Genomic DNA, 23045 nt, shown 5'->3' with positions numbered 1-23045 from the left:
GATTCACCTTCATCAACAAACTCTTCAAAGAGTCCTTTTATTCAAACTTATAAGAACCCAAGCAACCAACCTTTTCCATAAGCATGAATGTTGTTAATTTCAGCCACGTTTGTGTGTGCTCGTTATTTTAGGCCACGTTTGTGTGAGCCCGTTTTGTTGATTTAAGCCGCGTTTGTGTGAGCTAGCGTTAGTTTTAATCGTTATTGCTCTAGTTTGAATATGGCATTTGCGTTATACTACATCGTTGAGTAGTCCTAGGAAATTGTTTAAACTGCTCCCAGGAAGCTATGTGTTAGTGTTTGTCGTTATTCTGGGTAGTTTCTGCAAATTTCATAAAGCAACCTTAGACCGATATTCTCTGTAGCATATTGTTATTATCTGTTGTTGGTATTGTTGAGAAATGGCAAGACCAGGAAAGAATACCTCTGGGAGACCTTCTGCTAGTGCTCAGGTCTAGGAGCCGGACCACTCCCAGGCCCTTGATCCAGGAGCCGAGAGAGAAACATTCCAGGAGCAACCACTACACACTCCCGTAGTGGAAAGAATTGTAAACACCAGAGATGCCAGGACCCTTATAGAGCTCAATCAGTACAAGTACACCAACGTCCCAGTAGCCGAAGAGCATATGGCTAACCTTACAAGTGATGAACTAGCAGAAGCAATTAGACTATACAGGCAGGAGCAGACCCGGCTCCAAGAAGAAGCCGAACTCGAGAAGGAACCGGAGGAGTCCGGGGACTCCCAGCAATCGAAGAGATCTGTGTTTGACCGAATTGGAGCTAAGGGGAAGAAAAGCAAAAAGGATCAAAGCAAGAAAGAAGCAGAAGCTGCTAAGCAAAGAAAGTTGGAAGAAGTCAGGGAGCAAATTAGGAAAGAAGAAGAAGAAAAGCTTGTGCTGAAGATCCAAAAGAGAAAGCAGCTTGAAGAAGAAAAGCTATTGGCTAAGTCCAAGAGTAAGAGAACCTGAAGAGACCCTACTCCGGAGCTGATTTCTGATGATGAAGAAGAAGAAAGGCAGAAGGACCTGAAAGACATGATCTATGAATTACAGAGAAAGATGGACAGGGATTCAGGAGTGGAAATCGGGGAAACATTAACTCCATTCAGCCACTCCTTGGAAGCCATTCCCCGGCAGCGGAACTTGAAATATTACAACTTCGACTCCTTCGATGGACTAGGAGACCCGGAGGAGCACCTGAACTACTTTGAGCAGATAGTGCAGATATATTACTACAATGACCTAACGAAATCAAGGTTCTTCGCTTCAAATCTTAAGGGAGGGGCCTAGAGATGGTTCAGCAGAATCCCCTCCCGCAGCATCCACTCTTGGAAGGAATTTCGAGCCTCCTTCCTTCGGAGGCAAACAAAACGCACGAAATGCACATGTGTCACATGGAGACAATCCGGTAGAATGACAATGAGTCCCTCTTTGCATACATGCGCCGGTTCCAGGAAGCAATCAATAAAGTTTCAAGTTTGGATGAAAGGGAAGCTTTAAGCATTTTCAGGAGAAACTTGGACCCAGAGCATAATGAGAGATATATAGTGGAGCTAATCAATAAGGAGCCGCAAAGTCTGGCAGCAGCCTACTCTATGGCTGCCAGATTCATTAAGGAAACAGATGTGCTCCAGGCAATGAGGAAGACCCGGAATGGGGGGTCCAGGAGTAAAAACACTGATGACCGACCGAAAGGGGGTTACCATCAGGATAAGAAATTCAAGAAAAGAAACCAAATCCAAGAAAGACAAACTACTCCGGTTTTCCAGAGACTTGGTCCTAAGAAGGAGTCGAGCAGCGACCCAGGACCCGTGAAACAACCCCGGGAGATGAAGCAGGAGCCGGACTGGACTCCTTTTAACATGACCCGGGAAGAAATCTTGAAAGAGGTAAAAGACAAGCCTTTCTATTATCCTCCGAAACCAATACAAACTCCTCCGGAGAGCAGGCCTTACAATAGGCAGTGTGATTACCACGAGACCCATGGCCACAAGACTGAGAACTACTTATCACTCAAGTACTTCATCGAGGACCAAGTGAAGAAGGGGAATATGAACAAGTATTTAGTCTGGGACAGCAGAGGGGAAGCGCAGAATAAAGGAAAGAATATAGTCAATATGGTCCTAGGTGGATCATACTCCCCACCCCGAAGCTCGTACTTCGGTGAAGAAGTGCTCTCAATCCAATCACTCTGAGACCTGGTGATATCATTCAGCAGCAAGGACTACGAAGGAGTCAACCCTCATCACAATGCAGCTTTAGTTGTCACTCTGGACATCTTTGATAATGAAGTAAGAAGAATGCTCATAGACAATGGTTCCTCAGTAAATATTCTCTTCAAGCACACAGTGGATAGACTGCAGTTCGGGAGCGTCCGCTCAAATGAGTGCCGGGAGGACCCACTCTATGGCTTCGGCCACAACTTAGTCCCGATCCAAGGAACTTTATATCTGCCATTCATTTTTGGATCTGCTCCTAACCAAGTGACTCATGTCATCAAGTTTTATGTGATCAACGCTCCTTCTTCATACAACGGGATCATTAACAGATCAGCTCTAACAATGATGCAAGCAATAACTTCAGTCTCCCATCTCAAGATCAAGTTCGCAACCCCGACAGGAGTCGGAGAGATAAAAGGAGATTATGGAGTTGCTGAAACATGCTACAACCAGGGGTTAGTTTTGGCAGAAACCCATCAAGATAACAAAAGGAAGGCTACGGTCCTTCGCAAGCAACAAAGCATGAAGAAGCACCGACCCCGGACAAGGGAAGGAGCAAACAAAACAAGTCCAGAAGGACTGGCAAGCAACCAAGTTATGGTAGTGGACAAGGCAAATTAAGTCCCAGACCAAGCTAGTCCTACCATTCAAGTGTAATACCCCAGTCCCACATCGAGGAGATTTGGGACTTCTGTTTAGTTTATAAGACAAAGTACTACTACTACTTGTACCAATAAATCATAATTTTTTGGGGGCCTATGGTGGGCTTGTCGTAACCCAAGTTGGCTGCACTTGGGGAAGTATGCTTCGTCTTATTTCAGACTCGTAATCGGGACTTGACCCGGTTTTTGAAAAAGGCTCGGGATTTGACCCGGGTTATCACATATGGTATCAGAGCCGACTCTCGAAAGCTTGATGCATCAAGTTGCCGGAGGTGGGGACACGAAGGCTGGTGGTATTATCCCACAATGGCAAGAGGTCCGGAGGTGGGGACACGAAGCCAGCAAGTATTATCCCACAATGGCTAGAGAGGTACGATCTTGGTCTTATGGGCTATTTGTTCGGGCCTGAAAAGGACGTTAGGAGTTTAACTGGGGGAGTTTGTAACACCCCAGTCCCACATCGAGGAGATTTGGGACTTCTGTTTAGTTTATAAGACAACGTACTACTACTACTTGCACCAACAAATCATGATCTTTTGGGGGCCTGTGGTGGGCTTGTCGTAACTCAAGTTGGCTGCACTTGGGGCAGTATGCTTCGTCTTATTTCGGACTCGTAATCGGGACTTGACCCGGTTTTCGAAAAAGGCTCGGGATTTGACCCGGGTTGTCACAGCAAGCAACCAAAGAATCTGAACAAGCAAACTTCTATCTAAAAAAGAACTCTGAAGCCCGAATTCATCAAATGGTTTCAAACAAAGAGCAAGCAAAAATTGAATCTGTAGTTGAAACAGAAGAAGTCCAGGTAGATAAAAGCAATTCTAGCAAAAAAGTGAAAGTTAGGTCAGGACTCGAGGAGTCCTTCAAGGAGAGATTAGTGTATTTGCTCTGGGAGTACAAAAATATTTTTACTTGGAGTCTAAGGGACATGCCAGGACTACATGGGTCCATAACAATGCACAGCTTGGATGTCAACCCCAACAGAAAAGCAGTCAAACAGAAGAGAAGAAACTTTGCCCCGGAGAGGCAAAAAGCCATTGACGAAGAAGTGGAAAAGCTACTCAAAGCAGGAATCATCAAAGAAATCAAATATCCGGAGTTGCTAGCTAATGTGGTCATGGTGAAGAAGTCCAACGGCAAATGGAGAATGTGTGTGGACTACACTGATCTGAATGATACATGCCCGAAGGACCCATATCCTCTCCCAAACATTGATCAACTGATAGATGCCACCTCCGGACACATCATGCTAAGTTTCATGGACGACTTCTCCAGATACAACCAGATAAAGATGAACCCAAAAGACATCCCCAAGACAGCATTCATAACTCACAGAGCAGTCTACGCTTATGTGATGCTACCCTTCGGGCTTACCAACGCAGGATCCACTTACCAAATAGCAATGAACAAGATATTCAAGTCCCAGATTGGGAGGAACTTGGAGTGCTATGTCGATGACATGATTTCCAAATCAAAAACTATACCAGGGCATGTGGAAGATCTGAAGGAATGCTTTGACAACCTAGGGAAGAACCAACTCAAGCTGAACCCGAAGAAATGCACCTTCGGGGTAGGAGCAGGCAAGTTCTTAGGATTCATGATCAGCAACAGAGGCATAGAAGCCAATCCGGAGAAAATAAAAGCTATCCAGGAGATGAAAGCTCCCAAGACCCAAAAAGATGTGCAGAAGCTAGCAGGATCCCTAGCAGCACTCAGGAGATTTGTGTCAAAGCTAGCAGAGAGGTGCCTACCATTCTTTGATTTACTCAAAGGAGCAACAAACAAGAAAGAGGTGAACTGGAATCAGGAGTGCCAAAAAGCATTCGAGGAAATCAAGTCCTACCTCTCTCAACCACCAGTCCTGACTAAGGCTCAACCAGGAGAGCATCTCTACTTATACTTGTCAGCAGAAGCACAAGCTGTAGGAGCTGCCCTAATCAGGGAGGAGAATGGAACACAACAACCAGTCTACTATGTAAGACAAGTCCTGAAAGATGCAGAAACAAGATATCCAAGATTGGAGAAGTTTGCCTTTGCCTTAGTCACAACTTCAAGAAAACTCAGGCACTACTTCCAAGGGAGAGAAATCAGAGTAGTGACAAATCAACCACTAAGGAAAATAATTCACAAGCCAGATGTCTCGGGAAGACTTGTCAATTGGGCTGTGGAGTTGAGCCAGTTCAATTTAAGCTTCATTCCCAGGACTGCCATCAAAGCTCAAGCACTTGTAGATTTCATAATCGAATGTAACTTCCCAGAAGAAGAACCAGAACCAATGGACATGGATCAGGAGCCAAAAAAGGAAACAATTCCGGGAGCCTGGACCTTAAGGGTAGATGGTTCTTCGACAAGCGAGAGGTCGGGAGCCGGACTCATACTCAAAAGTCCAGAAGGATTCAAGATACAGACAGCTATATCTTTCGGCTTCCCCGCAACAAACAATCTAGCAGAATATGAGGCATTGATCGCAGAACTAAAGCTCTTCAGGACTCTAAAGATCTAGGACTTAAAAATTTACAGCGACTCCCAGATAATGGTCAAGCAAACAAATGGATAATAGATAGCAAATGACCCTACTCTGGAAAAATATCAAGCCTTGGTTCAAAGCTACTTAGCTTCAATACCAAGCCATCAAGTCATTCAGATATGTCGAGAAGAAAATGAAGAATCAGATATCCTATCCAAATTAGTCTGGAACTCATCAGATCTAGACTGCTCAGTTTATTTTGAAGAACTCATCAAACCATCCATTGAATCCGGAGAGGTGCTGGAGATCGAAAGCAGCCACAACTGGATGATTCTCTTCATCAAATACTTGGAGAATGGAGAACTCCCAGAAGAAAAAGGAAAAGCTCAAAGACTGAAAGCAAAAGCAGCCAAGCTCTTCCTCGAAGAAGGAATACTCTACCGCAGGACCTTCTCATCTCCTATCCTGAAATATATTGGCCCAGAAGAAGCAAAGTATTGTTTGGCAGAAGTGCATGAAGGGATATGCGGAGACCACATGTCTGCAAAGGCCCTAGCTCATAAGATTATAATACAAGGCTACTACTGGCCAACCATTCATCAGGATACAATAGAATTTGTCAAGAAGTGCAAAGAATGCCAGCTTTTCAGCAATGTGTCTCGAATCAGCCCAGTCCTACCATCCTCAGTCCTGTCACCTATCCCCTTCGCTGTTTGGGGTATTGACATCATGGGACCCTTCCCCCGGGCCAAAAGAGACCTCAGGTACCTGCTAGTCTCCATTGATTACATGACAAAATGGGTTGAAACAAAAGCAATGAGGACAATCAATCAACAAGACTGCATAAAGTTTATGGACAACATTTTGATATGGTTCGGAATACCACGAGTCCTAGTATCAGACAATGGGCCCCAATTCATTGGATCAGAGTTCGAGTCCTACCTCAGTAGTCAAGAGAGCACTTCAGTAAGAAGTCAAGAGTCAAAAACTTCCAAGTTTGAGACTTAGTTCTTCGAGACACTGAAGCATCAGATCCAACAAACACTGGAAAGCTAATCCCCAAATGGGAAGGACCATATAAGATCAACGAAGTCCTCAGGCCAGGAACCTACAAGCTCCTGAACATGGATGGCTCAGAAATCCCAAACACTTGGCATGGACTAAGGCTAAGAAAATTTTACCAGTAGAAGAACAAACAAAGCAACAAAAAATCTTGTAGCCAATATGGCAAGCAACCAATTTGTTTCTCCTTCTATTTTGTATGAATGATTAATGAAAAGCTTTTCCCCTTTACATACTTTTCAAAACTAACCACTAGTCCGGACAAGCTATTAGTCAGGACTAGAGCAACCAATTTTACTCAGAATTAATTTTCTAACTAAAAGCCACGACTAGTCCGGACAAAGCAATTAGTCAGGACTAGAGCAACCATTTTTACTTAGAATTAATTTTCTAACTAAAAGCCACCACTAGTCTAGACAAAGCAATTAGTCAGGACTAGAGCAACCGTTTTTACTTAGAATTAATTTTCTAACTAAAAGCCACCACTAGTCCGGACAAAGCAATTAGTCAGGACTGGAGCAACCATTTTTACTTAGAATTAATTTTCTAACTAAAAGCCACCACTAGTCCGGACAAAGCAATTAGTCAGGACTAGAGCAACCATTTTTACTTAGAATTAATTTTCTAACTAAAAGCCCCCACTAGTCCGGACAAAGCAATTAGTCAAGACTAGAGCAACCATTTTTACTTAGAATTAATTTTCTAACTAAAAGCCACCACTAGTCCGGACAAAGCAATTAGTCAGGACTAGAGCAACCATTTTTACTTAAAATTTATTTTCTAACTAAAAGCCACAACTAGTCCGGACAAAGCAATTAGTCAGGACTAGAGCAACCATTTTTACTTAGAATTTACTTTCTAACTAAAAGCCACAACTAATCCGGAAAAAGCTGTTAGTCTGGACTAGTACAACCATTTTATTTGGAATAAATTTTCTAAGTAAAAAAGCTAAACACTGGTCCGGACAAAATACTAGTCAGGACTAGCGCAACCATATTTCCTTAGAATAAACTTGCCAAGTAAAAAACCTAACTACTAGTCCGGATAAGCATTTAACCAGGACTAGTACAACAATTTTTACTTGAAAAAATATTCTAAGGCAAAAAACAAACTACAAAAGCAAAGCAAAATAACAGCAAGAAAAGCAAACATTAAAGAGTTACCGGACTCAAACGAGCCCGGAGCAAAGTACGAATATTACAAAAATCAAATTTATCAAAAGTCTTAAATCAGTAGCAAAGTTACAAATCAAAGATAAATCAGGACTCCGGAGCACTAGGAGGCAGGAAGCTGGGGCAGGGCCCGGCTCCGGCTCCCCTAATCCGAGCTCAATATCTTCCTTGGCCTTAATAAACTCTGTGACGAAGCTGTCCCAATCGGCCTCCGGATTGGTCTTGATATGTCGTTCAGCAACCAACCAGCAATGAGCTATCTCCGGAGCACCAGCATTAGCAAGAGCTTTATCATACTCCTCAGACCTTTTGAACTCCTCAATAACCTCGGCCTCCGGACGCACAGCAGACATCTGCCTCCGGAGCTCAGCTAGTTCGGATTTCAGATCTGAAGCTTCTTTTTCAGCATGCTCAGCCCGGGTCCTGACATCATCAAGCTGCTGGTTCATTCCGGAGAGAGAAGTGTCTTTAACAATGATCTGGTCCCGGAGCCGGCCAATCTCAGAGTCCTTATCAGCAATGGCAGTCTGAGAATTTTTGAGATCATTGTAGGCCAGAGAGGCTGATCCGGCCATATACCCACCAAGCTGCAAAAAATAGAGAAACTTAGAAAAATATTCTAAGGCAAAACAACACAAGAAACGAGAATAAAAAGAAGAAATACCTGACCCCAGAGCTGGGAACACTCCTTCATCGTTGCATCAAATCCGGACTGATTCATCCTCCTCCAGTCGGCTTGAGTAGGAATCTTAGCCATGAACCGAGCAACTTTTTCCTCCAGCCCCGGACCACGAGCATCCGGACTCCCTTCGTCAACAGTTTTTCCTTTACCAGCCCCGGACCAAGAGCTAGCTTCAAAGTTTTCTGCCCGGGGAGGTTTTGTCCCAAGAGTCCGGAGCCTCCTCATCTTCCGTCCAGTCTCAACATCCGAAATTTCACAAATAGGGCCAAGATCCTCAAGATTATCAAACTCATTACCGATATCCAGCTCAACATTATGCTCCGGAGTAGACTGGTTCACGTCAACTTCGGGTTCTGGCCTCGGAGCCACATTACTCTGGGATCCTTCCTCCACAGAGACATTGGATCCGGACCCAGCACCAGCAGTTTTCTTCGGCAACTTGAAGGCTTTGCCAAGACCTTTCAATGCATCACTGTATATCGAAGATGACATATCCGGATTGTAGTGCGGCAAACCTGCAAAGGAACAAAGCAAAAACACAAGTCAAAACCAATAAAGAATCAGGGCAGATGAAGACAGATAAGAAACATATAAGAAGTCCGGACAAAAAGGAAAACTACTTACACCCTAGTCTATGCATAGTTCTATGATTCATGAAAGTGTCCCGGATTATTTGGAAACCCAGACACTCATAAAACGCAAACATCAACCGGATAGCTTCACCCCGGAGTACATCCCTACGGAAGCGAGTTCGGACTCCATCCGAAGCAATATGGGGAAGATAGTATAAGTCTAAACCCCGGAGCATGATCAACTCTCCATTCCAGTACTTCAAAGAAGATTGCTGGATTACAGGCCTGTAGGAGCCACCATACCCACACTCCGGAGCCCGGAACCGAAGTTCATAGAGAGGAAACTGACTGGACCGGATCAGGTGAAAGATATGATGTCATAGCTTGAACGTGGGCTGCACCTTGAACTGATTGCAAGTAGCAATAAACCAGGTCATCCATTTTATACCATTAGGTGTTATCTGCATCGGAGAGAGCTTGTACACGTACTTGCACAGATGTTTCAGGAACAAATGCCAATGTGGATTCCATCCAGACCGGAGATGCTCCAGCCACACTGGAACAAACCCATCAGCCGGCATATGATGAACTCGCTCATCCGGAGTCGGCCATCTCCACTCGATCTGGGGGTCTAGTTGAAAAGCGGTCCGGACTGCAGAATCCTGAGCCGTATGATCTAAAGCAGCGTACTCATCCTTGAACTCATAGTGCTCCTTTGACACTATGCTATCCGCAAACTTCCTATCGAAAGCTTCCCTATTGTAAGGCCCTGGACCGGCATTAGGCTGCCTAGCGTACCCGGACCTAATACTCCTATAATAAAAGCTATCTTCTATCTCCTCACTCTTACTAACAAAGTACCCCAAATTCTCCACCCACAGACCCTTCGGACTGCAAGGTACCTTCCTGGAAGAAATCTTAGCAACTGAAAGCTTCGTTATGGCTTCAGAGTCCGAAGTGGAAGCCTTCTTCCCCATCCCAGCTCGTTCAGAATCAACAGAAGAATCAAGATCCGAACCAGATGGCCCCGGATAGCAAGTTATGTAAGCTTTGGCACGCGCCTTAGCCCGGACCATAAACCTAAAACAAGTGATAAAGGTTAGTCTAAAAACCCTACAGTTTATTTATCTTGAAAGCTACATGGTCCGGACTACCCTATGTTCAATTTTATTACAAGTCAAAAGCAAACAGTCCGGAAACTCAAGCCCAAAAGACAAGAACAGAAACCCAAAACCAAACAACCACTCTGAACTCAAACCTAGCCTATTACCCCGAACCCAAAGGCCTAACACAGAAACAACAAATTACAAATTCCAAAAAACAAAATCTCTAGTCCGGACTAGTTAACCAAGTCCGGACCCAAACAAAAAACCCTAACCCCAGAAACACGATTGAACAAAATCAAAACACCAAAATATGCCAAAAAACTATATACATACAGATATACAAGAGAACATTCAACCAAAAACAAAACACAACAAAATAAACAACCCACAGAGACATAAACAAAAGCAATCCAAACCAAACAATATCGAGCCAAATACAAAGGAGAAAAACAGGAAAACAAAGAAGAAAGCTTACAAATTAAAGATTACGGAGAGATTGAGAAAACTCGAACAGCAGCCGTGAACTTCGAACTTCTGCGACGAACACCGGAAAAGCTCTAGAGAAAAGAGAGAAAAAGAGGAGGAAATCAGAGAAAGGTAAAAAATAAAAATAAGAAGGCAGGGCCTCCTTTTATAGAGGCAGTAAAAAATCGAACAGCCACGCCACGTGGCACAATCACAACCACTCATCTCACGCGGTGTTTAATGCCAATCATAATTACGGCATGTCTCTCCACATCTCCAACAGCTGTAATAATTCAAATAATTGGGGGGAAATTCCCGAAAACCGTTTAGAATTCCGAGTACGGACTCCTTCGCTCGCCGCAATCCGAACTGGGGAGCAAGAAAAGCTCAACTCCTGCTAAAGACAACCACCTAAGTCCTGATTAGCCGAACTCATCGCAATCCGGACTGGGGGCAAGAAAAGCTCAACTCCTTCTAAAAACAACCACCTTAGTCCTAATTAGCCGAACTCATCGCAATCCGGACTGGGGAGCAAGAAAAGCTCAACTCCTTCCAAAGGCAAACACCTTAGTCCTGATTCACCGAACTCAGCGCAATCCGGACTGGGGGCAAGAAAAGCTCAACTCCTTCCAAAGACAACCACCTTAGTCCGGATTTGCCGAACTCAGCGCAATCCGGACTGGGGCAAGAAAAGCTCAACTCTTTCCAAAGGCAAACACCTTAGTCCTGATTCGCCGAACTCGGCGCAATCCGGACTGGGGGGCAAGAAAAACTCAACTCCTGCTAAAGACAAACACCTTAGTCCTGATTCGCCGAACTCAGCGCAATCTGGACTGGGGGCAAGAAAAGCTCAACTCCTTCCAAAGACAACCACCTTAGTCCGGATTCGCCGAACTCAGCGCAATCCGGACTGGGGGCAAGAAAAGCTCAACTCCTTCCAAAGGCAAACACCTTAGTCCTGATTCGCCGAACTCGGCGCAATCCGGACTGGGGGGCAAGAAAAGCTCAACTCCTACTAAAGACAACCACCTTAGTCCTGATTAGCCGAACTCATCGCAATCCGGACTGGGGGCAAGAAAAGCTTAAACAAACCGGAATTCACTCCCCCATCCAGAAAATCTGCATAAGAGAGTGGGGGGCACATGATAGTACATATAGCTCCTGGGAGGACTAATCCTAGGCTTTCAACTCTATACTGCTCCTAGAAGGACTACTCATAGGCTCCTAACTCCATATAGCTCCTGGGAGGGCTACTCCTAGGCTCCTAGCTCCACGCAGCTCCTGGAAGGAGTAGTCCTGCACACTACCACTCCTAACCAGCTCAGTCCCGCAAGCCTAACCTTGGTAGATCCCGGCACGTGAGACGTTGACCCAGGCACGTGATGGGGGCGACTGTCATACATTAATCATGGGAATAATCAGGGCACATGCTAGAGGATCCTCAGAACATTCTTCAACCAGTCCCGCGCTGACACGTGTAAAGCATCCACTCCAGCCAGGTGTCCTCCGCTCCCAGAACCAATGACTATGATCTAAAGGTACCAATCCCAAAACTCTACCCTTAGGCTATAAATAGCCCAAGAAGGTGAGTTTTTGGGGTTAATCATTCTTTCACACTCACATACAGCCATCTCTCATTCCCTTCTATCTTCATCTTCCTAAAAAACTAGTTTTTACTCTCACGCCGGAGATGCCGCGAGACTCCAACCCCCTTCCGTTGTTGTTTTGTAGGAACTCAACCACAGCTACACCTCTACAGCGGCAAAGGATCTAGGACGGCGTCGAAGGAGCAGCCTTACCACCAGGAGTTATCACCATTATAATATTATTTTATAAGCTCAATACATGTTACAAGCTCCGAATATTATACAAGAAAATATTACGAGATAAAGCAAATTGCAAGTCGGAAAAATGGATTGATAAATTAGTTAACATTGGGCAAATCTGTAGGATAATAATTTATGAATATGTATGATTTAATTTTGAATAATAGTTATAGTGTTTTGTAAGTTTCGAATTCAGAAATTTTACAATCGAATTTTAGAGCTATTCGAATGAAGACTTTAGACGCGGACGTCTGTTCGTTCTTCACAAATCCGATCGGTTAAAAGTACAAGAACTCTAAGGAAAATAATCGAAGTTTTAATGACTAAAATTTGTGATGAACAAAGTTATCTTAATTTGAAATCGGTTCAAGTCGATTTAATTTTCAAAAAAATATTATTAAAAATTTGGAGTATTTGAATCATGAATTTAATATAATTTTTTTCAAAAAATTAGTTTAATATAATTTTTACTTAAGATATTAAATTTTCATGTCACAATTCATTATACAAAAACTGTACGCGCCTTGGGAGCAATCAAAATTATAAACCACCTACCGAGTATTGACAGAAAAAAAACTATAATCGAAACTAAGGGGGTGTATTGAATTGAGAATTAAAAGATTCTTTTTTATAATGAAATCTAGGTGTATGAATTTAAAAAATGTATCAGAGTTTTATGGTATTTAACTAGAATTTTAAATTATATTACAAAATATGATGGTATTCAATCGAGATTTTAAATTATGTTTATAGTTCTGATGGTATTCAACTGACATTATTTAAAATCCATTAAAATATGATGAAATTCACGTGATGACGGATTTTTTTGGACTCCGTAAAATCATAAATTTTGTGAGATTGTTCAATATATTTTATGATTTTTGAAATCCCACCATAATTTATGAAATTTTGAAGTCAAAATCAAATATAATACATCAAAATCCATAAATTATATATAATGCATTAAATTATTTTGTTTAGAAGTGAATTGACACAAAGCCCCCTAAACCCAAACCTTGAACCCTGGAAGATCCTTTAGTTGTGGTAAAAAAGAAGAGTAGGGAGATTGTAGGGGGGGGGGGGGGGGGAATTATGAGGAAGATGGTAATAAAAAAGAATCCCAACAAGCGTGTGTTATCTTCCACGACATTAAGGTCTTGGAGATCTTTTGTCACGGGTGGTGGTCTAGTAAGAGGAGCTTCACTATACAAGAGATTATCTGCACTTGGTTATAACGGAGCTACTGTGGAGGATACGATGATTAATTACGTTAATGATGGCAATTTCCCAACCAAATTCCAGATTGATTCTTGCGTCAAAGAGCTCCGCAAGTATGGCCACTACCCCCTCGCTTTACCGGTCTTTTTCTCTCCCTTGTCCCTATATACATCTTATCAAATTATAACTATGCTTAAAGATGAGTACTAGAAAACCAAATGATTTGTGTAAAAGTTTGAAGATTTATTTCAGTGACTGTAGTTTATTTGGCACCGACACAGATCTGTGTTACCAAATTTGGGACATTTAGTCTGTATAAAATTCATGGTGGTCATCTTAGTTGATTTTAGCCGCCTAACTCGTTAATCTGCATTTAATTCTACACTTGACTAATTAAAAGTCGCTGTACAATTATCAAGATCCTCACAATTTTGATGTTATGATGTCTATATGCAATGTGTATAAAATTGTCAAGTAGTAGTCACAATCTTTGTTTTTGGTGATTTTAACCGTAATTCTTTCGGGTTGTGATCTAGGAAGTGTTTTTTTCAGACTCACAGTGAAGTGACAACTGACATAAAATCTTACTAATGTTTTTGCTCAACCAGTTTTCTCCTCTTTTTATTTGGTTTCTAGTTCATGATGCATTACTTCTCCCTTGCGAAGTTGAGTTTAGAATTGATGTTCCTAATTTCTGCAATGCAGGTTATGGAGTGGATGATGAATAAAAGTGGGATTGGTTTTGCTCCCACTGACATTGCAAAGTATTTGGATCTGACTGCAAAAGTTGAGGGAATATCTGCTGCTGAATATTATTTTGCAAAAATCTACGTATGGAGCTCTGCTTAACTGTTATTGCAAAAAAGAAATGGCAGACAAGGCACATGCTCTATTTGAGGAAATGAATAAGATGGGCATTGTTTCCTCGATTGCTTTTAACAATATTATGACCCTGTATATGAAGCTGCACCAGCCAGAGAAGGTGCCTGCTTTGATTCAGGAGATGAAGAACAGGAATATGCCATTGGACATGTTTTCATATATCATTTGGATGGATAGCTATTCATCTTTAAATAATATCGAAGCCGTGGAAAGGGTGTTCGAGGAGGTGAAGCTAGAATATGGAGAGCAGAACTACGATTGGACAATACTAAGTAATCTGGCTTCATCTTATGTCAATGCTGGGCTTAATGAAAAAGCTGAATTGGCTCTTAGAGAATTAGAGAAAAAAATAGTAAATTTGAAGCGACTTGATCGTAGACCATTACATTACTTAATAAACTTGTATGCCGGAACTTCAAATCTAGCGGAGGTCCATAGAATATGGAAGGGGCTAAAGTCTGCATTTAAAGTAACCACCAATGTTAGTACTCTTCATATGCTTAAAGCTCTTGCTAAACTAGACGATGTTAATGGCTTGAAGAGTATTTTTGAGGAGTGGGAATTAACTTGTCCAAGTTATGATGAAAGGCTAGCAAAAACTGCAGTAGTTCTTTATTTAAAGCATGACATGGTAGAAGAGGCTGGAAGAGTGTTTGAATAAGTCGTCAAAAGGTGTAAAGGACCTTACTATAGGTACTGGGAAATGTTAATGTCATACTATTTGGAGAAGCATGAAATTGATACAGCATTAGGATGCCTTGAAGCAGCTACAGCAGAAGTTAAAAACAATGAATGGTATTCAACCCTCGAAGATGTTAGCCGATTTATGGAGTATTTCAAGAAAGACGGTGATGTAAACGGTGCTGAAATGTTGTGTGAGATTCTGAAGAAATTAAAGCGTCTTGATCATGTGGCATACAAGTTATTACTGGAAATTTATGTAGCTGCCAGTAGGACAGCACCCGAGATGCGTATGAGGATTATGGATGATGGGATTGAAATTAGGTTGGACCTCGGAGCTTGAGGACTTGCTCAGACAGGTTTTACCTTGACTAGATTGTTTTGCTAGTTGAAAATATTTAGTTTCTAACAAGTTCAATGGATATGTTCAAATAAGTTTATTCTTGAATAGCACGTGTCTTCTACTATTTATACTCCAATATCATGTAGTAAAACATAAACATTCTATTGTGTTGCAGTAAATGATATTTAGTCACAAACATCATATCTATCGCAGAACCCAACAAATCTGTTATAAAGTAGAATCCGGCATTCTGTTGTAAATTTACATTTTGTGTAAGTGTTATTGTTATATTACAAAATTCACAAAATTTGTTATTACAAAATCCAGAATTTGGCTGCAGGTTCTAATAACTCCTGGTGGCGGAACTGCTCCTTCGACGCCGTCTTGGATCCTTCGCCGCTGTAGAGGTATAACTGTGGTTGGGTTCCTACAAAATAATACCGGAAGGGGGGTTGGAGTCCCGCGGCGCCTCCGGCGTGAGAGTAAAAACTAGCTTTTTGGGAAGATGAAGATGAATATGAATGTAAGATGGCTGTGTGTGTATATGAGTGTGCAAGAATGATTAACCCCAAAACCTCACCTTCTTGGGCTATTATAGCCCAAGGGTAGAGTTTTGGGGTTGGTACCTTTAGATCATAGTCATTGGTTCTGGGAGCGGAGGACACCTGGCTGGAGTGGATGCTTTACACGTGTCAGTACGGGACTGGCCGGGGAATGTTCTGAGGATCCTCTGACACGTGCCCTAATTATTCCCATGATTGATGTGTGATAGTTGTCCCCATCACGTGCCTGGGCCAACGTCTCACGTGCTGGGATTCACGAAGGTTAGGCTTGCGGGACTGAGCTAGGAGTGGTAGTGTGCGGGACTACTCCTTTCAGGAGCTGCGCGGAGTCAGGGGCCTAGGAGTAGCCCTCCCAGGAGCTGTATGGAGTTAGGAGTTTAGAAGTAGTCCTTCTAGGAGCTGTATAGAGTTGAAGGCCTAAGAGTAGTGCTTCCAGGAGTTATATGTACTATCATGTGCCCGCCACTCCCTTATGCAGATTTTCTGGATGGGGGAGTGAGTTTATGTTTGTCTGTAGAACGTGAGTTTTTGATTGTTGGGTTAGAAGAATTTGAGCTTTTCTTGCCACCCAGTCCGGATTGCGATGAGTTCGGCGAATCAGGACTAAGGTGGTTGTCCTTGTCAGGAGTTGTGATTTTCTTGCCCCCCAGTCCGGATTGCTCTGAGTTCGGTGAATCAGGACTAAGGTGGTTGCCCTTGTCAGGAGTTGAGCTTTTCTTGCCCCCAGTCCGGATTGCCTGAGTTCGGCGAATCAGGACTAAGGTGGTTGTCCTTGTCAGGAGTTGAGTTTTTCTTGCCCCCAGTCCGGATTGCGATGAGTTCGGCGAATCAGGAGTAAGGTGGTTGTCCTTATCAGGAGTTAAGCTTTTATTGCCCCCAGTCCGGATTGCGATGAGTTCAGCGAATCAGGACTAAGGTTGTTGTACTTGTCAGGAGTTGAGCTTTTCTTGCCCCAGTCCGGATTGTCTGAGTTCGGCGAATCAGGACTAAGGTGTTGTCCTTGTCAGGAGTTGAGCTTTTCTTGCCCCCCAGTCCGGATTGCGATGAGTTCGGCGAATCAGGACTAAGGTGGTTGTCCTTGTCAGGAGTTGAGCTTTTCTTGCCCCCAGTCCGGATTGCGATGATTTCAGAGAATCAGGACTAAGGTGCTTGGATTTAGCAGGAGTTGAGCTTTTATTGCCCCCCAGTCCGGAGTGCTGAGTGCGAAGGAGTCCGGACTTGGAAGTTGAAACGGTTTTTGGGTTTTTCTCCCCAATTATTTGAATTATTACAACTGTAAGAATGTGGAGAGACATGCCGCATTATTGGTTTTATTAATTATGGTCTTGATGGACGCTCCAGATGTTGCCACGTGGCATGGTTGTTGGGGTTTCACCGTGCCTATAAAAGGCGCTCCTCCCTTATACTTCTCTTTTTACTTTCTCTTCCTTTCTCCTCTTGTTTTTTCTTCATTTTTTCTTGCCGCCGTCGTTGTTTGGTGAGGATAGCTCTTGGAGGTTGCTTGTTTCTGCTCTGTCTTCTCCAATCTCTCTGTAATCTCTACTTTGTAAGCTTTTTCCCCTGCTTTTCTGCTTTTCTCTTTTGTATTTGTCTCAATATTGTTTAGTTTGGGCTGATTTTATTTATGTTTCTGTGGGTTCTTCGTTTTATTATTTTTTGTTTTTGCTGAATGATGTATATTTGTGTATGTATATAGCTTTGGTGTTGTTTTGGTTTTTGATTCTTGTTGATAGTGTTTCTGTGATTAGGGTATTTTGTAGAGTCCGGACTTGGTCGAATAGTCCGGACTAATGAACTTGTTTTTTGGAGTTTGTAATATGATGCTTTTGTGTTACTGTGCCCTTAGGGTTTGGGGTAGTGGGGTAGTTTTGAGTCTGGAGTAGCTTTTAGGTTTCGGGCTTCGTGTCTCCGGACTGTTTGCTTTTGGTTTGTAATAAAATTGAACATAGTGTAGTCCGGACCATGTAGCTTTCAAGATAAATAAACTGTAGGATTTTAGACTAACCTTTGTAACTTGTTTTAGGTTTATGGTCCGGACTAAACCTCTTGCCAAGGCTTACATAACTTGCTATCCGGGGCCATCTGGTTCGGATTCTGAGTCCTCTGCTGATTCTGAAAGAGTTGGGATGGGGAAGAAGGCTTCTACTTCGGACTCTGAGGCCGTAACGAAGCTTTCTGTTGCTAAGATCTCTTCCAGAAAGGTACCTTGTAGTCCGGAGGGACTGTGGGTGGAGAATCTGGGATATTTCGTTAGTAAGAGTGAGGAGATAAAAGATAGCTTCTACTGTAGGAGTATTAGGTTCGGGTATGCTAGGCAGCCTAATGCAGGTCCGGGGCCTTACAATAGGGAAGCTTTTGACAGGAAGTTTGCTAATAGCATAGTGGCTAAGGAGCACTATGAGCTCAAGGATGAGTATGCTGGCCTAGACCATGCTGCTCAGGATTCTGCGGTCCGAGCTGCTTTTCAGTTGGATCGCCGGATTGAGTGGAGGTGGCCGACTCCGGATGAGAGAATTTATCACAGGCCGGATGATGGGTTTGTTCTGGTATGGCTGGAGCATCTCCGGTCCGGATGGAACCCGCACTGGCACTTGTTTCTCAAGCACTTGTGTAAGTATGTATATAAGGTTTCTCCGATGCAGATAACGCCCAACGGTATAAAATGGATGACTTGGTTTATTGCTACCTGCAATAAGTTTAAAGTTCAGCCCACCTTTAAGCTATGGCATCATATATTTCATTTAGTTCGTTCCAGCCAGTTTCCCCTGTATGAGCTTCGGTTCCGGGCTCCGGAGTGTGGGTACGGGGGCTCCTACAGACCTGTAATTCAGCAGTCTTCGTTGAAGTACTGGAACGGAGAGCTGATCATGCTCCGGGGTTTGGATTTGTATTATCTTCCCCATTTTGCTTCGGAGGGAGTCCGGACTCGGTTTCGTAGGGAAGTACTCCGGGGCGAAGCTATCCGGCTGATGTTTGCTTTTTGTGAATGCTTGGGTTTTCAGATGACTCGCGATACTTTTATGATTCATAGGACCATGAATAGGGGTAAGTAGTTTCTTCTTGTTCCCGAACTTCTTATATTCCTTCTTGTCCGGACCTGTTATCTGCTTTCTTTTGCTATGATTATTTATTGTTTGTGACTTGTGTTTTTTGTTCCGTTGCAGGTTTGCCACACTACAATCCGAACATGTCGTCTTCCGCATACAGTGATGCGTTGAAAGGTCTGGGCAAGGCTTTCAAGTTACCCAAGAAGAATGTTGCTGCTGGGTCCGGGTCTAACGCCTCTGCGGAGGAGGGATCTCAGAGTAATGCGGTTCCGATTCCGGAACCTAAAGTTCATGTGAACCAATCTACTCCGGAGCACAATGTTGAGCTAGATATCAGAAATGAGTTTGATAATCTTGAGGATCTTGGCCCTATTGGGGAGATTCCAGGTGCTGATTCTGGACGGAGGAGAAAGAGGCTCCGGAATCTTGGGTCAAAACCTCCCCGGGCTGAAAATTTTGAAGCTGGCTCTGGGTCCGGGCTGGTAAAGGAAAAGCTGTTGATGAAGAGGATCCGGATGAAGGTGGTCCGGGCTGGAGGAAAAAGTTGCTCGTTTCATGGCTGTGATTCCTACTTAAACTGAGTGGAGGAGGATGAATCAGTCCGGATACGATGCAACTATGAAGGAGTGTTCCCGGCTCTGGGGTCAGGTACTTCTTCTTTCTGTTCTTGTTTCTTGTGTTGATTTGCCTTAGAATATTTTTCTAAGTTTCTCTGGTTTTTGCAGCTTGATGGGTATATGGCTGGATCCGCCTCTCTTGCATACAATGAGCTCAAAGGTTTCCGGATTGCCGTTGCTGATAGGGATTCTGAGATTAGCCGGCTCCGGGACCAGATCATCGTGAAGGATAATTCTTTGTCCGGGTTGAACAAGCACCTGAATGAAGTGACTATCCGGGCTGAAAATGCTGAGAAGGAGGTTTCTGACTTGAAATCTGAATTGGCTGAGCTCCGGAGGCAGATGTCTGTTGTGCGTCCGAAGGCTGAGGTTATAGAGGAGTTTAAAAGATCTAAGGACTACGATAGAGCCCTTGCCAATGCTGGTGCTCCGGAGATAGCTCGCTGCTGGCTGGTTGCTGAACGACATATCAAGACCAAGCCGGAGGCCGATTGGGACAACTTTGTCTCAGATTTTATAAAAGCCAAGGAAGATATTGAGCTCGGATTAGGGGAACCGGATCCCTTCGACGGGCCTTGCCCCAGTTTCCTGCCTTCCAGTGCTCCGGAATCTTGACTTTTTTATGAATTTGCTATTTCTTGAAGACTTTTGATACATTTGGTTCTTGTAATATTCATACTTTGCTCCGGGCTCGTTTGAGTCCGGTTAATCTTTAATGTTTGCTTTTCTTGCTTTTATTTTACTTTGTTTTGTAGTTTATTTTTGCCTTAGAATATTTTTCCAAGTAAAATTTATTGCACTAGTCCTGACTAACTTTTTGTCCGGACTAGTAGTTTGCTTTTTTACTCAGGAATTTTATTCCAAATAAAAATGGTTGCACTAGTCCGGAATTATAGCATGTCCGGACTAGTGGCGGCCTTTTAGTTAGAAAATTAATTTTAAGTAAAAATGGTTGCTCTAGTCCTGACTAATAGTTTTTCCGGACTAGTGTTTGCTTTTAGCTAGAAAATTAATTCTAAGTAAAAATGGTTGTTCTAGTCCTGACTAATATCTTGTCCGGACTAGTGTTTGCTTTTAGCTAGAAAATTAATTTTAAGTAAAAATGGTTGCTCTAGTCCTAACTAATAGGTTGTCCGGACTAGTGGAGGCTTTGTAGCTAGAAAATTAATTCTAAGTAAGAATGGTTGCTCTAGTCCTGACTAATAGCTTGTCCGGACTAGTGTTTGCTTTTAGCTAGAAAATTAATTCTAAGTAAAAATGGTTGTTCTAGTCCTGACTAATAGGTTGTCCGGACTAGTGGTGGCTTTTTAGCTAGAAAATTAATTCTAAGTAAAAATGGTTGCTCTATTCCTGACTAATAGCTTGTCCGGACTAGTGTTTGCTTTTAGCTAGAAAATTAATTCTAAGTAAAAATGGTTGCTCTAGTCCTGACTAATAGGTTGTCCGGACTAGTGGTGGATTTTTAGCTAGAAAATTAATTGTAAGTAAAAATGGTTGCTCTAGTCCTGACTAATAGCTTGTCCAGACTATTGGTAGCTTTTTAGCTAGAAAATTAATTCTAAGTAAAAATGGTTGCTCTAGTCCTGACTAATAGCTTGTCCGGACCAGTGGTGGCCTTTAGTTAGAAAATTAATACCAAGTTAAAGTGGTTGCTCTAGTCATGACTAATAGCTTGTCCGGACTAGTGGTGGCTCTTTAGTTAGAAAATTAATTCTAAGTTAAAGTGGTTGCTCTAGTCCTGACTAATAGCTTGTCCGGACTAGTGTTTGCTTTTGAAAAATATGTAAAGTAAAAAAGCTTTTCATTAATCATTCATACAAGATAGAAGGAGAAACAGATTGGTTGTTTGTCATATTGACTACAAGTTTTTTGGTTGCTTTGTTTGCTTTCCTACTGGTAGAATTTCCTTAGCCTTAGTACATGCCAAGTGTTTGGGACTTCTGAGCCATCCATGTTCAGGAGCTTGTAGGTTCCTGGTCTGAGGACTTCTTTGATCTTTGTATGGTCCTTCCCATTTGGGCATTAGCTTTCCAGTTCTTGTGGGATCTGATGCTTCAGTGTCTCGAAGAACTAAGTCTCCAACTTGAAAGTTTTTGACTCTTGACTTCTTACTGAAGTGCTCTTTTGTTTTCTCCTTATATTTTTCCATCTTTTCTACAGCTTGGTCTCGGACCTCATCAATTAGCTCTATGTTTGTTTTGAGTCTTTCTTCATTTGCTTCCTCTTCAAAGTTTATTGCTCTGTGAGAAGGAGAGCCAACTTCAATAGGCAACATTGCTTTTGTTCCATAAACTAGTTTGAATGGACTTTCTCCGGTGTTTGTCCTTGGGCTTGTCTTGTAGGACCAAAGGACACTTGGTAGTTCTTCTGGCCATTTGCTTTTGCTTTCTTTGAGTCTTTTCTCGATACCTCGGAGCAGGATTCTGTTAGTTACTTCTACTTGACCATTTCCTTGGGATATGCCACTGATGATTTTTTGTGCTTGATCCCGCGCTCTTGGAGGTAAGACTCGAACTCTGATCTAATGAATTGGGGCCCATTTTCTGATACTAGGACTCGCGATATCCCGAACCTCATCAAAATGTTGTCCATAAACTTTATGCAGTCTTGTTGATTGATTGTCCTCATTGCTTTTGCTTCAACCCATTTTGTCATGTAATCAATAGAGACTAGTAGGTACCTGAGGTCTCCTTTGGATCGAGGGAAGGGTCTCATAATGTCAATACCCCAAACAGCGAAGGGGATAGGTGACAGGACTGAGGATGGTAGGACTGGGCTTATCCGGGACACGTTGTTGAAGAGCTGGCATTCCTTGCACTTCTTGACGAATTCTATTGCATCCTGATGAATGATTGGCCAGTAGTAGCCTTGTCTTATAATCTTATGAGCTAGGGCTTTTGCAGACATGTGGTCTCCGCATATCCCTTCATGCACTTCTGCCAAACAGTACTTTGCTTCTTCTGGGCCAATGCATTTCAGGATAGGAGATGAGAAGGTCATGCGGTAGAGTACTCCTTCTTCGAGGAAGAACTTGGCTGCTTTTGCTTTCAATCTTTGAGCTTTTCCTTTGTCTTCTGGGAGCTCCCCTTTGTCCAAGTAGTTTATGAAGGGAGTCATCCAGTTTTGAGTGCTCTCTATCTCCAAGATCTCTCCGGATTAGATGGATGGTTTGTGGAGTTCTTCGAAGTAAACTGAGCAGTCTAGATCTGATGAGTTCCGGACTAATTTGGATAGGATATCAGCTTCTTCATTTTCTTCTCGGCATATCTGAAGGACTTGGTGGCTTGGAATTGAAGCTAAGTAGCTCTGAACCAGTGCTTGGTACTTCGCTAGAGTAAGGTCCTTTGCTATGTATTCTCCATTTGTTTTCTTGACCACTATCTGGGAGTCGCTATATATTTTTAAGTCTTGGACCCTTAGAGTCCTGGAGAGCTTTAGTCCTGCGATCAATGCCTCATATTATGCT

General features: G+C 42.8%; 1 protein-coding gene and 1 pseudogene across 1 annotated transcript; both read left to right on the top strand.

Annotated features, from left to right (window-relative positions):
- Positions 1–13291: 13291 nt before the first annotated feature.
- LOC141701970 (pentatricopeptide repeat-containing protein At1g02370, mitochondrial-like) lies at positions 13292–15476 on the top strand (annotated as a pseudogene).
- Positions 15238–19825, top strand: LOC141708587 (uncharacterized). Its single transcript, XM_074512289.1, has 4 exons — positions 15238–15368; positions 15693–18960; positions 19080–19610; positions 19688–19825. Exons 2-3 carry the CDS (start codon positions 17943–17945, stop codon positions 19541–19543), a joined length of 1482 nt encoding a protein of 493 aa, XP_074368390.1. The 5' UTR covers positions 15238–15368; positions 15693–17942; the 3' UTR covers positions 19544–19610; positions 19688–19825.
- The last annotated feature ends 3220 nt before the right edge of the window (positions 19826–23045 follow it).

The sequence above is a fragment of the Apium graveolens genome, chromosome 2 (assembly GCF_009905375.1).
Source record: "Apium graveolens cultivar Ventura chromosome 2, ASM990537v1, whole genome shotgun sequence".
NCBI classification, from domain to species: Eukaryota; Viridiplantae; Streptophyta; class Magnoliopsida; order Apiales; family Apiaceae; genus Apium; species Apium graveolens.
The sequence above is the reverse complement of the archived record's forward strand: the minus strand, read 5'-3'. Positions and strand labels throughout refer to the sequence as shown.